The 16,257-nt window shown below is 43.2% G+C and overlaps 2 protein-coding genes across 2 annotated transcripts; both read right to left on the bottom strand.

Annotated features, from left to right (window-relative positions):
- Positions 1-286: 286 nt before the first annotated feature.
- Positions 287-3,336, bottom strand: LOC135499782 (uncharacterized). The gene is made up of 3 exons (XM_064790735.1): positions 3,316-3,336; positions 2,329-2,482; positions 287-1,896 (listed from the first exon to the last, which is right to left on the bottom strand). The coding sequence occupies exons 1-3, from the start codon at positions 3,326-3,328 to the stop codon at positions 1,599-1,601; spliced, it is 465 nt and encodes a 154-aa protein (XP_064646805.1). The 5' UTR covers positions 3,329-3,336; the 3' UTR covers positions 287-1,598.
- Positions 3,337-4,185: 849 nt separating this feature from the next.
- On the bottom strand, positions 4,186-14,484 carry LOC135499397 (glutamate receptor ionotropic, delta-1-like). Its single transcript, XM_064790141.1, has 12 exons — positions 14,409-14,484; positions 13,528-13,677; positions 12,412-12,666; positions 11,617-11,804; positions 10,855-11,019; positions 10,168-10,305; positions 9,396-9,599; positions 7,226-7,329; positions 6,051-6,141; positions 5,221-5,379; positions 4,772-4,943; positions 4,186-4,313 (listed from the first exon to the last, which is right to left on the bottom strand). Exons 1-12 carry the CDS (start codon positions 14,482-14,484, stop codon positions 4,186-4,188), a joined length of 1,830 nt encoding a protein of 609 aa, XP_064646211.1.
- Positions 14,485-16,257: the final 1,773 nt, after the last annotated feature.

Genomic DNA, 16,257 nt, shown 5'->3' with positions numbered 1-16,257 from the left:
ATGATGGATGTCTGGTTTCTTCTTTTCTCGAGGGAGTCCAACTTCAGGAATTTTAGGAGAGTTTTTTTCGCAAAGCGGGCTGCGTTTCTCCTGATCTTCTCGAGAATGGAGCCATATCCTTTTGGATGTCAGGACTTCATAATACAGCTCAGCAGCATCATATTCCAGCACCGGGCCTCAGGGGTGTGTTGTACATCATTCATCATTCGATCAATCAACCAACGATTTGTATATAGCTCATGAGATGATAATAAAAAAGGATAAGAACAATCAATAAAGTTGCATTTAAGAAACACTTTAATCAGCACACATGGGCATAAACTGTATTCACTGGTATTGACTTTACGATTCTTAGGTTCTTTTTCAGTTAGTTCATTACTGATAGGTAAAGAGACCCTGTCATCAAATGAACCACAGCCAGACGTAGTCACACTGCTGAAAATTGTCGCAGTCTCAGTTTAATTTGTATAAAAATAACAATATCTTAAATATTGATGGCACCGTATACGCAGCGTTCTACACGCGGCTTGTGGTTCAAATGAGGAAGAACCCTGATCATTTGCTACGAAATCGTCCAGGAGTCGTCGTGACTTGCTAGTAAAGACGACACCACTGTTGGTTCAATGACAAGTGTCGCTATCTGGAATTCTATATGGCGCTCCAAAGCAATCACAATTCTTCAAAAATAAATCTCCATAATATTAAAGAAAGTAGTGAATTTACACGTGATTATGCGTAACAAAACAATTAGCAGCACTCGGTAACAAACTCAGCCCCTCTTATCTCAGATTCGCTGACGTATGCAGGCCGAAGACTGGCTCTCCGCCCTACCTTTTGACATATTTGAGTGCATCTTCGATGAGGCTGTTCCAAAGTCATAGTCCGTGAATTCCAGCTGGTCATTTTCCAAGGTACCGGTTGTATATTAGATATCGCAACATGCATTTCTTTTGTGTATCTTTAATATGATAAATTGGCCTATCAAAAGTGACTGGTAAAAATCGTAAACCAAGTAATTTTCGCGAAGACCGTTCTTATTTTCGCGTTGAATTATCGGTCACACTGCACATCTAATGGTTTGGCATCAAGCAATTCATTAAACTGTGGCAACTGACATGCAATTCCAAATGCTTTTTTCGCGAATAACGTGGCGGAGAAAATTTCCTGGTTCACAGAATAAAACTCATTCTACTTCCCCGGCAGATCGATATTCAAGGCCTTATTCTCTCTGCCAACAAAGAAATCCATTACGTCCGGAGGTCCCGGATGTGACACAGGCACGTGAGGGTAGAATCAACAGATCAATAAGCAATCGATCAGTCGCCACAAACCCTACAGAAAACACGCAACAATCTATATGGTAGACAGGAAAGAGTCGACATTACGTTAATTCTGGACTGTTCGATCGCTTTGATTCTGGTATCCTCAAGCGCCTGTGTCTCTCTAAATACTCGACGAATCCCAGAGTAGACGCCCGGGGCATTGGTGGAGTGGCGGATGCAAAATGGCGGCCTGTGTTGGCAGTTACATAAAGATTGAGTTATGCGACTGCGCAGGAGTCTATAAAATCTAGGTCCGATGAGATCCAGAGGTGTTATCTAGTCAGTCATAGGTCTAACCTTATTATCGCTTCGCATGCTGATTCTACTGCCAAATGTGATCGGACCGAATTTCTTCCCCTCGACTTTCTTGCGGATGCAATAAAACCAAATGACTTCTGTAATCATTGCGATGATGCTGATTCCCACACCAAAGCCGAGAACGATGAAACCTCCCTGCGTGTCATCGAGGCCGGCTGGCTTGGATTGGGTGAATGTGAGGCCGTTGCACCGCTGGGCGGGCGTCCAGTCCTTACGCAGTTTTTCCAGCACACCGGACTCGGACAACGCATTGATTCTGAAAAAAGCAATAAATGATTGTTTCCTCAGCGTAAATAAATACATGTAACGACTGTGGAGGTTCCCGCCTGTCAGGTTCCATGGACTAGTAGACCAAGAACCGCAGGGCTATTTAGCAACTTGAGTCACGGGTTAAATGGACTATTCTAGGTCGTACAGGCCGTTGAAACGTTGCAGAATAATGGCTTAACTGGAATGAACGGCTTTTTATTTCAGTATGTTTCTTCTTCTTCTGTTTCAATAGCAAACTATTTCGCTGAAAATGTTTGGGAGTTCTACCAGTTTTGTTTCAACTCTCAAATGGTAGAAAAACTCATTAATTGTGCGTTATTTTTAGCAAAAATCCTGGCGTGAAAAACCACCTTTCATTGTCGTATATTGAATATGGAACACTAATCAATCATGCGATACGAAGGTTGGATATACGTACTGTTCAGATAACAAAACCTTCAAAGGGTTGTCCTTTTGTACGGCATAGCCATAACTGGAGTAGAAGAACTCTTCCTTGGGCACCATGGCCAGGTCGCAATCATTTTCGGAAGCGCTCTCGTAGTAGGAACGTTCGCAGACTAATGCAAAATCACCTGCAATACACAATGCCAGCTTATGTACAACATATCTTTAAAATCAACCTCTTCCCACTTTATAGAGAAATGAACACACAGTCCGTTTCAACCTGCCAAGCTCGTAGCGACATGCGCCTGGGTTTTCTGTGACGGCTCACAATTTAGACCACATTCGGATTCAATCGGATCGTGGCTTTTTTCATGTCGTCTAAACGGCCCTATTAACTGATAAATTTTGAAAATGATGCTGGCTGCTGCACCCCTTCTATAGCCAGTTAGTCAACTAACGGTACCGCACTATGGATGGCTGCCGCCAGATTCCAAATTTCATTGTGGTCGTTGGTACAAACCTCCAGAAAGCTCACCACCAATCCCATTGGTTGGGTGGAGGAACGAGGCCGGTGTAACATCTGTGGTTGTTTCCCATGTGTCAGTGTTTCCAAAGAATAGGCAGCTAGAGAGACCATGACTTTTCAATAGGGGGAAACACAGAAAAACTTGTCAATCTATCTTTTAGCGTTCCCAAACAATGAGGGGAAACAATCAAAAATAGAAACACTCAAAAACATTACACCGGTTCACTGACTAGGCCCGGTGTAATGTTTTTGAGTGTTTCTGTTTTTGAGTGTTTCCCCTCATTGTTTGGGAACGCTCAAAAATAGATTGACGAGTATTTCTGTGTATCCCCCCTATTGAAAAGTCATGGTCTCTCTAGCTGCCTATTGTTTGGAAACACTGAAACATGGGGAACAACCACAGATGTTACACTGGCGTTAGAGTGGAACTACGCGTAGGCCGAAATAATACGTGAGAAGAAGGAAAAAGAAAAAAGAATAAGGATTGCATCGCACCTGTCAACACCATGTCTTTGCCTTCACCATATGAGTTCGGCTGTACCGACTTGTCCATTCCCGTCCAGAACCTCTGGGGCGCGCCTGTTTTAGACGTCTCAAAGAGATTCCATAGGGCCGAGCCTTTGATTGTGCCAAACTTCATGCTTGTTGATGCGGCCACGTCGCTGAGGGAAGTGAAAGGCAAGGTGACCTGTGAACAGAGATCAGCGTTAATTTGAGACACTTTATTTTACCTGACAAGAACCGCATCGGATTCTATAGCTATGCTCATCAACTGTAATGAATGTCACCCTCTGTGACAGGAATTATATACCTTCATTCCTTCGTTAATTAAATTATATCTCCATTAATTTCGAATGTATGGGCTGATGATCTGCACATTGGCACCGTGCCAGCTCCTGTGCGCCCAGTAGACAGGCGCTGGCACACCCCACTACAGGAGCAGTGGATCAAAGCCTATTTCGTTGACAGTGGCTCCTCCGTTAGCCCAAGTCTAACAATAGGTGGAGACGCTGTTTGGACTGAGAGTGTGTACATGACTACACGGGCTGTTCGTCATTGTGAAAATGGCGTTGGTAGTAACGTTGGCGTTAAGTCCTAACGGAACTCCAATTGTAATTGAAACTTCATGAGGAAGATGCTGCTTGTAAATGAAACTTGATGGAGAACTTGATACAGCTTAGGTGAGCTAACGCTGGCCTTCGTCTCTAACGCTGATTGAGCAACCTGGATACACGTGCCTATCAGATATCAACCTTGATCTCTCATGATAGAGACGACCGAACCTGCTTTTATAGCCACGACTGGGGCTTCAGATATTAAAAGCTCTAGTACAATGTAGGCCTAAAAGTTTTTATTAGATCATTATCATACCTTTGTGACAGTCAAGAAGGCGATTAGGTTCCCGCTGTAGGTGGCCAGGATGACAACGACAAAGAGCCACCAAACGAGCAGAATGAATCGGGTGCTCATGGCCTTAGGCATGTCAACACCACCTGAAAGAAAGACGCGAGAATTGAGGATTGCAATATGATTCGACATGCTCTTTGATCGCTGCACCCTCAGTTGTGTGTTTCAATGCAAATCCACTAGTTCAATAATAGTGAAAATACGTAAATTTATTGGGTGCAACGAAGGGTTGATCCAGACGGTTAATCCCACAGCGCCAACAGGGGTGCTTCGTGGTGTCGCTGTTATATACCCCTCTGGAAGAGTGGTTTTGTTGCGCCCCTTAACTTTTGATAGACATTTTCTGTGGGATAGGCATTTTCCCCAATAAATAAAACGTTTCCAAATGTATGTTTTCTGGGATATTTCTGCATTACGATAGTTTACGGATCCTTTTCAGAGAGTTCCAATGAGCACCTAGTGTGTCTCTTGGAGTGTCAAACCATCAGCTAGCCCCTTTCTTTCTAAGAGTGCACCCAGAGGTATACATGTACAGTGTACGTACCTTGCTGCCAAAGGGCGCCAAAGATGTACCAGAAGCACGGTCCGGGTCGCATTAGGTTGACGCTCTCCATATACTCCTCTTGGTCCTGGTTCGTGTAGAATGGCGAGTACTTCATCAAGAGCCACATTATGAATGATAGGATGGGAATACTGGCGAACATGCACAGCCACACCTGCAACGGAAAGACCACAGTTCGAAACACATTTAGTTAAAAGTATGCACTGTCCGGAATTCTGATGAAATCTCTTGGCAGTCAGGCATTCGCCAATTTCCCAAAGCATTTTGGCCTTTACGGTCAGGACTGGCCAATGAGATGACTCGTGAATGTTTGTTTATTCTATTTGTTTATTCTACTTGTTCTATTCGTCATCCGAATCGCCGGTCTCCCTGTGGAGAGGGACAAACCAATGCGTCAGGAGTGTGGGCTGGTTGTGAGCCCAGTGACTCACCCATTTGTGTAGTGGTTCGATGTAGACTGTCAGCCTGCTGCCAGCGCCGGGGTTTTTTACCATAATGACGGAAGGCTCAAAGTAGTAGGCATCAGCAAAGTCGACCACCAGAGCCCGGCTTGCGGTGATGCTGTGAGTTGCCGCGGCTAGGTCAACACTCTGCAAAAACAACATAAAATAGGGGCACTATAGACAGGAGCCAGGTTGGTCAGATTTTAAGTCACACGAAGTCACCGATATTTCACCTGGTAGGCCTACTACTTGATTAACATTTCAAAATGGCTGCACCGTAACCCCTGGTAACACCCATACGTCACATGCTGCGTCACTGCCAGAATCTGGGAGTGACGTAGCATGTCTGACCTCTGACCCGTCTAGTTGGCCGTTACGTGTCACTACAGTTTCCACATGTGATAGCGAGTGATGTCGTCGATATTTATGTAAATTGTCAGTAACTAATCACAGAACTTTTATTTTTGGATCTGTCCAGGGGTTAATAAGAGGACCAGCGGAAGTGGGGAGCGCATTTGCCCCTGGAAATAGAGGTTGACCTGGGTTCTTGCGTCGTCGGGCAAAGTCAACCAGCCGACCCTTGGCAACTACTGTGCTGTGAGGAGCGGCGGCTATGTGAACTATCGTAAAGTAACATTAATGGGAGGCTATAGGTTGGAGCCAGGGAGGCCAGATTAAGTTACAAAAAGTCGCCTATAGGGGCCACTGCAATCTCACAGAACATTAAAACTAGTCCCACTTGTAACAGGAATACTTTTTATTTATCGCTGAATAAAACACGACCACTTCTAGGGAACACAAAGCCTTTACAGGTTTACCTTATCAATGAGTTCTCGAATAATTCCATTCCATTCACCATTGGTGTCGGGGGCACCCCAGTACTGGTCCGCGGGTTCTGAGTACGTGAACCTTGTAGTGAAGCAAATTACGAGATATATACAGCATGGTAGTTACACAAAAGAAATACATCAAATCAGAAATAAAAACACATTTAAAACACACTTTTTGATATTTTTAAAAGGGTACGCTGTTTATAATTACTGGTGATCCAGGAAATAGAAATCCAGTCATGTTATACACAATGGTGCAGTTAAGTTACCATGCAGACGAATTTGCTGAAACTCGGTGTTTCTAGTATTTATATATCTTTCCACAATGGTCAGGCTAAAATTGACATTTACGCAATCGGAAATTTTCAAATTCAATCACAAAATAACAAATTTGTCAAGAACGGCGTGGCCTTTAAGGGCAACTTGGGCGTAAGAATTAGGTGGTCAGAGGGATAGTACCCCATCATGCTTCGCCATCTGTGGTGTCACTCTGGTGCAAATCTCTAATCATGATTTTGGCGAGTGTTCGAGGCGGCGTTAGGCATGGCTGGCGAATACTAGGTGGGCCGAGATCGTTTAAGGTAGCAAAAGGAAGGAGCGGCTTTTTACTTTATTATGTTTGTTCATTTTCTGGTTCATCAGTAAACTATTTTTCTGAACGTGTTTGCTGCTTTTCCAATTTGTTTCAGCTCTTCGATAGTAGAAAACGCGTTTTTCCTTATTTTTAATACTGGCGCGAAAAACATTTCCCGTCACGTGATGAGTGCACGCCGAGATCGGAGTTTACGTCACCCCGCTATTTAACGATGAAACGTCATTTTCATTATTGTCGCAGTAGCGGGGTAATCGAGGGTAATCAGCGTGGCGTCGTGGTCTAAATTTTCGTTCACCGTGCATCGACCCGCACAGAAAGTATGCACGGAGGCCTAGCTCGGGTCCAGTCGGAACCAAAATTGGGAAAGTGTGTTAAAATTCAGTCAGTGTTACCTTGACTTAATCATGGAAACTGCGACTGTAGAATGGATGTTGACTGGGCAGCCGACAGCTTGTTGATAATGCCCTTAATAATACCAATGGTCCTTGCCCTGTGGGGCTCCTTTCCTGATTCTCTCTGGTTACGCATAGAGTTTAGGAGACCAATTATTCTGGATTATACAACTTACGTGAAATTGAGGTTTTTGGCCATGATGACCAAGATGTCGTGGTTCAAACCCCAGTATTCGACCGTCCCATTCTCATGAACTGTCTTCTGCATAAAGAATGAATACTGGAAAAGAAGGAAAAAGACCTGTCACTAATGCAAGTATCAATTCGTGTCTTGTACCCCCCCCCCCCCTCCTCAAGGGTACGACACCTTATCACCCTATAACGACATCTTAAGGCTCAAGCATCACCCTTTTTTCACCAATGCTACTTTTTCTTTCGTCAAGACATCATCGTCATATAAAGTAACCGAACTATCGGTTATCACCGTCATATAAAGTAACCGAACTCATTTTACTGGGTAAGGCTGTATGTTCGACAAGACATCGACACATTAGCATCCTCATTCTTTCCAGCTTCGCCAAATTTTCACTAAAGGAAAAATAAATACTACTCAAGCATCGGCAAAGATTAGTGGTGATAGCTTAACTACCCTTGAGGAGGGGGGGGGGGTACAAGAAACGAATTGATACTTGCATAAGTCTCTCCAACTACTCTAATCATATTGTAAGCAAATTCGTATTCTTTTGTTGATGTTAAAAACCTTCGCATGTATATTCGTATTTCTATTGTATATAGGTAGTTTTGTGCTCTACGCAATGTAATTTTGTTGAGCTAAAAACCTTATTCTATTCTATTCTAATTATGCGCGGGACTGATTTTGGCTGCGGGATGTCACTTGACTACCGCAGTTCAATCTGTATGTAAAGATTCTAAACCGATTGTATTGAGAATGTTGTACGATTTCAACAGGATTGTCATGAAGCCTTTGTTCGCCGGTGTAAAACTAAAAAGTGTCCCCCCTGGAAAAAGTGTCCGGCCCTATTGTATTCTGCAATATGGTTCTATAGAGACCCTGACAGTCAATAGCTCAGAGATTGAAGCGCATAATAGAATCCTTTGTTCCCGGACATTTTATCCTGGGACATTTTAAACTTCTACACCGCTGTAATGTTTTTGAGTGTTTCTGTTTTTGAGTGTTTCCCCTCATTGTTTGGGAACGCTCAAAAATAGATTGACGAGTTTTTCTGTGTATCCCCCCTATTGAAAAGTCATGGTCTCTCTAGCTGCCTATTGTTTGGAAACACTGAAACATGGGGAACAACCACAGATGTTACACCGGCGTGTCCGTATACCGTGTAGCTCTATGTAAACTCGGCCCTTAAATATGTTTATGTAAAACTTGCTTCAGGAAAACGGCTTAGGTGTTTTTTACGATTCTGTCCGGCAGAGCTCAGTGTTAAACCTTTTAAAACTCGGGCTTGGTTTACGGTTGAGATATTGTAAAAATCAAGCACAGATTTCAGTGATTAAAAACCCGGCGTTGATACATCCCGGAAAAGGCATATAATTTGCTTCCTCACGTATACCGTCTTCCTAATACAAAATAACAGTGTCCATACATTGGATGGGGTACGCAATAGGGTTTACCACATGCGGAGCGGTTTTTATTTGCCCACGTGATGAATGGGCATTTTTCATTTATTCCGCCTCGGTCACGCCATGAATAAAGCCCAAACACGATTGTCGGGTAATACAACCCATTCAATTCATTTAAAATCCCATCGACCAATGGTAGTGGACTGCAAGTAGTGTGTGTCTCTGGTCATTGGTCTGCGCCACGATCCGAGCCAATCAGTCCAATCCACTGGGCCTAACCTTTGTATTAGGTATGCGAGGTATTCATCCCTTCGGGCCTCTTAAATATGGCGCCCAAAGACGGTATACGTGAGGAAACAGAGTACATAAATGTACCTCTCTATGGCGCGAGATACAATGTGTGTCAAATTTTTGTACTAAAATGGCATCCAGCAGGGTCGTGAATACTCTGAAGAGGATAATTAACAAGCATCAAATTGCAATAAACAAAATGTATACACATAGGCCTCCTGGACTTTGCAAGCCATGTTCAAAACTGCCATTCAAACTCTCTCACGATTTTTTTATTTCGAAGAAAGATTATCAAAGTGATGGTACATGAAGCGGCACATGGTGGCGGCCTGTGGTATCTTCCTCCAATCATTTCTCCCACGAGTAAAGTTGTAAGAAGCTGAGCCAGCAGGTGCCCGTTAAGATTGTTCTCGCATCTGATGATGGCATGGATTATAACTCCAAAATAATATGACATACCGGTAAAGTTGACACTTTAAACAATTTGCGGTTAAACCCGTTGTACTTGTTTGGGAAAACTAGTTTCTCTGTCATTGTCATCCCTTGGACGCTATTCCATTTGGCCGATCGTTTGAACGTCATGACAGATTCGCCCATGATGGTCGATCTCGCCTCGTACTGGGTGTAGTTGGCGCAATCCGATGCCACTGCTGCGATCTTTGCCTGAAAAAGAAAAGGGGCGATGCTTTGTTCTAGTGTCATAAAACACTAATAGGGTCCGCGTCGAGGAACTGGGTAACAATCTCTCGCAGCGGATCGCGCATGCGCGACAACCTATTAGCACCTCTGTAAATTGATGGAATTATTTCAAACAGTAATCTAAGGCACAATTTCTTTCACATGAACTTAAAAAAACGTTTTGGTTTGATTATATAAGTTGAATAAGGACAGACCACCTTCATTGTGGTCACCTAAATTTGGTCTCGCATCTAATTGCTTTAAAAGAAGAATTCGATGATTATGCCCTAGATGGGAGTTTAAAAAAAAATGAAAATTTATAATCTCACAAAAATTTGGTCTGGGATGATATTTTTTACATTGACCCGCACAAAGCGCTGATAGCAGCACGGAGGTTCCCGTTTTGATTAAAAAATCGGAATAGCGTGATAATTCAGTAACATTTTGATTTTTTTTTTCATTGAATGTGGAATTCGATTGTGCAACTACTACTACTGAATAGTGGAAGATTACCGGGCAGCCGGCAGCTTTGTAATACCCTTAAGGACCTTACCTTCGTGAAAGCCATTAGTTCATCTCCCATGGACCAGGTGCCAGCACAGTTAGACACCGTCTGGTCCGTCCAGCTTCCGGAAGCGATGAGGTCCTCGTGTCCCTCCGCCACGGTCTTTACCAAGGCTTTCAAAGCCGTCTGGAAGAAAATTTACTTAATACAGGTATCTGTTTATGGAAATTGGTAAGCACATAGTCTATCAAAATATTTTGGCAGTGATGCACAGGCAACACTTTAAATTTCTGATGTCCTTCGCGAGGAACCATTGGTCAAATAGTTTAATGTAATCAACGCTTAGCAATTTTTTTCTGTATGTGAGTATGGTGAATTTCACCCGCAGCAACTACAACTACAACCGACAACTTTCAAATTGGGGTCACAAAAAAGGTGCAAAATAACCCATCAGGCATTTTCCAATATACCATTCTCCTTACGCTGGACCGAAACTCGACGTCGTTCCGTCATTGCCCGTTCGTGCTTGTCTTGGTCGTCATTGGCTCCGAATGACCTCAATTTGTTCATGGCATCATTTTTTAGATTTGAATTGTAGAACGCTGACTAATGAAGTGGAGCAAAGGTTGGAGGAGGTAAGCTCCTGCCCAGAGCCGTGAGTTTAGTTTCTTCTACTATCTTCCAGCGCGGGCAATTTGGCGGCATAAACAAGGAGCGGGGGAGGAAGCTCTTTACCTCTGGAGTGCCAGTATCACACATCCATGATTCCTGGCGGTTGACTCTGCGGATTATGGCAATATTATCGAGAACATCCAGGAGAGGTTCGATGTTTGTGTAGGAGACGTCTGGGTTGATAATCATCCAAGCCTTGTCCTTATCTCGCAGGGCTTTTTTCTTGGCCTGGAGGGTGAAAAAAATGATGTTATCCCCTGGCAATTTTTGTTGGCGGTGAAAGTGCTGCCACCTACTCAATGTACCCTCTAGAACAGGCATTGCCAATGTCAGAGTTCGGTTAGTCACTCACGCAGAACTAATTTTCTTAAAACACTAATGGGCTTAACAATTGGATGCTTTGAACAACCGGACGCTGAACTATGTTAATCTTAAATTTTGGTTCGCAATATGTACAAAGCAGCATAACGAAGTCGTATTTCATTAAATCGTGGTAATGACCTTCAATTTGAACGACGACCTTGTTATATCCATCTTATGCTCTGGCCCAATTTGTTAAATATCATTGTAAAGATACAGGAAGAATATCAATATGAAAAAGTTCGCAAATTAATGTATTTATCTCTAGGTAATAATGCTAATAATACCGTAATTCAACCTTGGCGATGAAGTTGTAGAGGGAGTCAGAAGTTTGCGCAAACGCTGCAGGCCGTATGACGCGAAACCTGCAAAAGCTGCAGGCCGTATGGCGGGAAACCTGCAAACGCTGCAGGCCGTATGACGCGAAACCTGCAAACGCTGTTGGCCGTATGGCGGGAAACCTACCTTGTCGAGCACATTGAGCGTATTCGCAGGGCTTGCCGCGATCATGTACTTCCAGTACGACTTCTCATAGATGTTGTATATACTGCTCATGGTTGCCTCGAGGTTGGTAGTGGTGTCGAGGTTGATGAGAGAAACATATACACCAGCTGTTGTTAACAAGCCCTGTACTTTGTTTAGAGTTGTGGAGCCTGAACGAAAAATTGCAGTTGGGTTAAAAAGAAAATAGGCCGGGTCTATTTGGCAAGCCGCTCGCCGAACAGGCATCTTTTTTGTCCTGTTTGGAGAGCCGCTTGCCAAACAGCACTAAAAAGCCACCCTGTTCGGCCAGCCGGGCTTGCCAAACAGGTAAAAAATCTACCCTGTTTGGCGAGCTGGAGACTTTACTCAAATATTAATGAGTTCGGCTCTCCATTCAGGACAAGAAAAACTCGCTGTTTGGTAAGCCGGGCTTGCCAAATAGTCACTTCCAAGAAAATATCACGTGTTTTATGACAGTATTACATGTACATGTAATTGTATTGTAAAACAAAGAGATTTAACATGGTCTTACACTGTGCACTTATATCAAAGTCGAGCAATTAGATTTGGGAGATTTCATATTGGCAAGCACCTGTTAATATACTGATAACGCGCAAGCATGTAGCATGCATTATGACTGACTATTGGCGTTGCCTGGTGTTAGAAGTAGAAACTAGATATAGTTGGACCGAGAGTAAATTTATGTTAACAAACGGCGTACCCTTTGAAGTTAAGGGTAGTGAGAGGGATGGTATCTAAGACCATTATTTCACTTACTGAAGGTTGAGTCGTAGAAAATATTGGTCCTTGTCCACTCAGCCTTGATCGCGAGATCCTTGACAAAGACAGCTATGTCTGAAAGCTGCGACTCGGCATTAACAAACACTGCGTCGTCTGCGATGTCACATGGTTCCGGTCCGATGTTGATCACAGGGATGTTGAAATTATTGAAGCTCGATTTGACGGTTGGCAGGTTCCTGCAGCGTGTCACCGAGATGGCGGTCGTGACGCCACTTGAGGCAATGTCACATACTGATGAGATAAAAATGGAGGTGAGATCGACGCGACGTCGAGTGGACATCATTAGCTCTGTGAGCAAATATTGGGCAATTTGAGTGTGAATGTAGGAGAAAACCGGAGAACCCGAAGAAACCTACGTTATCAGAGAGACTGAGTCGCCAGCTCTCGTTGCACGAAAGGCGGCACGAGCAAGGATATGGTACCCACGTGGTTATCTCGTTTGTGATACTGAGGCGCTGATTTTTTCACGGCGACGTTACCTACACCGTTAATGGGTAGCACAGGTATACCAAAAGTGTTGCTCTAACGGCAGGGTGACGTTACCTACGTACACTGGTTATTGGAAGTACAGGCTTACCAAAAGTGTTGCTCTAACGGCAACGGTGGCGTTACCTACACTGTTTATGTGAAGTACAGGCTTACCAAAAGTATGGAGTTTTTCGCAAAGACCCCCAAAACGTGAACTTGAACGCCTATCCCGTTGTTCGACTTCGTTGATCAGGAGGGTGAACAATGTGATAGGCGTTCACCTTGGCGTTTCGGGATAGAGTATTGTTCTTACAGCAACGGGGGTGTTACTTACACTGTTTATGGGAAGCACAGGCATACCAAAAGTGTTGCACTCTCGGCAAGGCGTGCGTTATTTACACTGTTTTAGAGAGTGCACGCCTACCGAAAGTGCCTTTGGGGCATTGCTTTATCACTTTTAACACCGACGCTGTTTATGAGAGTACTGGTCTGGTAAAAGTATAGCCACATTCAAGACAAATTTGACGCCCTTCTCATCTCATACGCTGTCTATGGGGAGTACATGTACAAGCCCGAGCTCGATGAAAGTAGGGCCACATCCATAGCAAAGGTGGAATTACTTACGTTGTTTGTGGAAGTACTGGCTTGATGATTGTTTGGCCACGTTCATGGCCACAGTCACATTGTCCAGTAGAGCGGAATCACCATTCACAGCGGCCACAGCGGCAGTCATTTCGGTGGCATTTATCATGGAGACGTCGTCCAGTATCAGACCTGTTTGAAGAAGAGAGGGATTCATTCGGTAACCATTTGGGCGGCCTTATCTTCGAGAGGCTGACGACTGCTCGTAAGCCGGAGTGGACATAAATGCCGATTGTGTTCTCTGTGTCGTAATTCATTTACGTTCTCGACCATAATTCGGCCAATCCAGGGAGAGTTTTATACACTCCATGGACAAGAAGAGAACAGGAATATTGTTCGAGACTGACCAGGATTTTTTTAGGACATCAATCAGCCGATCACAACCAACGTTTCAAATCTGTTTATACTGACGACAGGTGTCGACACGTTGCTGGTGGATGGATATTATTGTTCTTGATTGGCTAAAAAGCATGGTATGTACACATGTATATATGAGCAATTTCAGCTCCTTTTGCGTAAATCTGTTTCCCAATTTCCTTGAATTTCATGATTTCGTTCGGCTTAGCGTTCTAATTTCCGCTGTACAATGTATTTAGTTCGAAAGTTTGTGAAATTTGATGTACCCTCATTTAAGCAACGACTTCAATTGGCTGTAAACCCCAAATAGTTTTTGATACCTTTCCTAACTTAGATTTTCGAGGATGATACAAAGTGGTTAGCAGCAGAAAATTTATGCTTTATAAATTATTTATTATATATCATACCTAAAATACAATTCAAATTAAATTTTTCCTGTAAGTCATGTATAATGTATAATGATGAATGAGCGCAATCCTCGAAAATTTAAATGTCATCGAACTTACCGATTTTGATGGTAGTCGGGGAGGCGGCTCCTGTGAGGCCGAGCAGGGCCCCCAGGACCAGGGCGCACACCCACATCGCTTCTGAGGTGGACGTTAACGTATTAAATGTCCAAATATCCAAAAGCTACTCTCACAGAACCCTTATCGGCATCATGTGACGACGAACACACCTTACAAACTGAGGTCCTGTTGGGCGGCAATTACTTTTGGTTTGTTTGAAAGGAACAAAATATCCCCCCAGGTAACCACATGAATATTTAATCAATGTTTCGGCAATTATAAAAGCATTATCAAAATTGCATCACCGTTGACATTCAAACGGTGAAGTGCTGGTAACATGTAATTCCTTCAGTATCCTCGTGCTTCAGTGCTAATCATTTATGCAGCGTGTACGCAATGACTAAGTTCATCAGTTGTCCTGGTTTCGAGGATGATGAAAATACAAAACAAGTTCTTGCGCACTGTAAAGGCCAGAGACCTCTATTAGCCAGCGTGTACATTCTGTGTACATTTTAATGAATATAGGTTGGTGAAAAAAGTACACCAAGGGTGCATTAATTCCCACCAAATTTTATATGTGTTTTGAAGAGGCTTTTATCGAAATAATGGTAAAAATTCAAAACATTCCAATACCGATTGCAATCATGCCTGAGAAAAATTGATTTGTGTACAGCATTGCCATCAAATCATCACTCGCGGACTGATATGGGCCTATTCGAATACAAGTTCTAAACTGGCCAGTGAGACAATATTTCTTTAAATTAATTATCAAAAAGTATATCCCCGCTATGTCCTGGCTATGTAGATTAAGAATCCACCAAAGATTGAAGAATAAATCCACTTTCACCCATCACAGTCATGTATTTACCACAGCTTCACAGTTCAGTACGGACTATCCGCCTGTGGATGAATACATGTCTCTGCCCTAAAGGGGACATCGTTATCAGCAGTAGTGTATTAGTATTATCATTGCATTATCGCAGTCTGCGGACGAGGTTTATTGTCGATGATGTTTGGCCCTCCCGACTGTGATAGTTTTCCAAACAACTCCTCTACACATAGTTCGCACTGTTAAACCGGATCACAATGGCCGTGGTAAGGATGTATCAAATAGATCCTCAAAATAGCGCACCAATTATAAAATGGCTATAGCAATAGAAAGTAATGAGACTGAACCAACTTAATTCATGAAAACAACATATTCGTGGGGTTTTGTGCATCGTTATTTGTTTTAGATAGCCGTTTTAATTACAATATACTTGCAATATGCAAGTATTCCTGCCTCACGGTGGCACCAATGGAGTATAGTGTGTGATATTGCCCTGAGTTCTAAGCACGAAATTAGGCTATAGTCTATTAAGCGCTGCTTCGAATTCGAGCATCAACTGGCGAGGCAGTTTATAATCGATCAGCGCCAATTAGGGCATCGCGTGGGGCATGTATTCGACAGCTTATGTCACAACTTTCCCTTATGAAAAGATCCGTTCATAATTAAAGAGTTGGTCTAATTTGCGCGGTAACGAATCCGTTTGTTTTTTCAAACATTCTTGTAGTGCAGAGAAGACCCCCGGTCAGATATTGGGCAAACACGCGTAATAATCAAAGGTCCACATTTTGAAAAAAAAGTTGAGCAGAATCAAAAATAATTAAAGCACTGGCACCAGTAAATAATCGTCATCAAGTGGAAATGCTGCGACTCTGGTTCCGATTGACGGCAACCCCAGAAGACCGATTTGTAAAGCGCATCTTTAGATGGGACTACAGATTGAGCGGAAGGGGGAATCCCACCTGGTGTAAAAGTGTTAGAACAATTTTCAAAAGTGTGGATAAGTTGGACTTGTATAATGAT

This window comes from Lineus longissimus, chromosome 15 (assembly GCF_910592395.1).
Source record: "Lineus longissimus chromosome 15, tnLinLong1.2, whole genome shotgun sequence".
Lineage (NCBI taxonomy): Eukaryota > Metazoa > Nemertea > Pilidiophora > Heteronemertea > Lineidae > Lineus > Lineus longissimus.
This window is presented reverse-complemented; position numbering and strand designations above follow the sequence as displayed.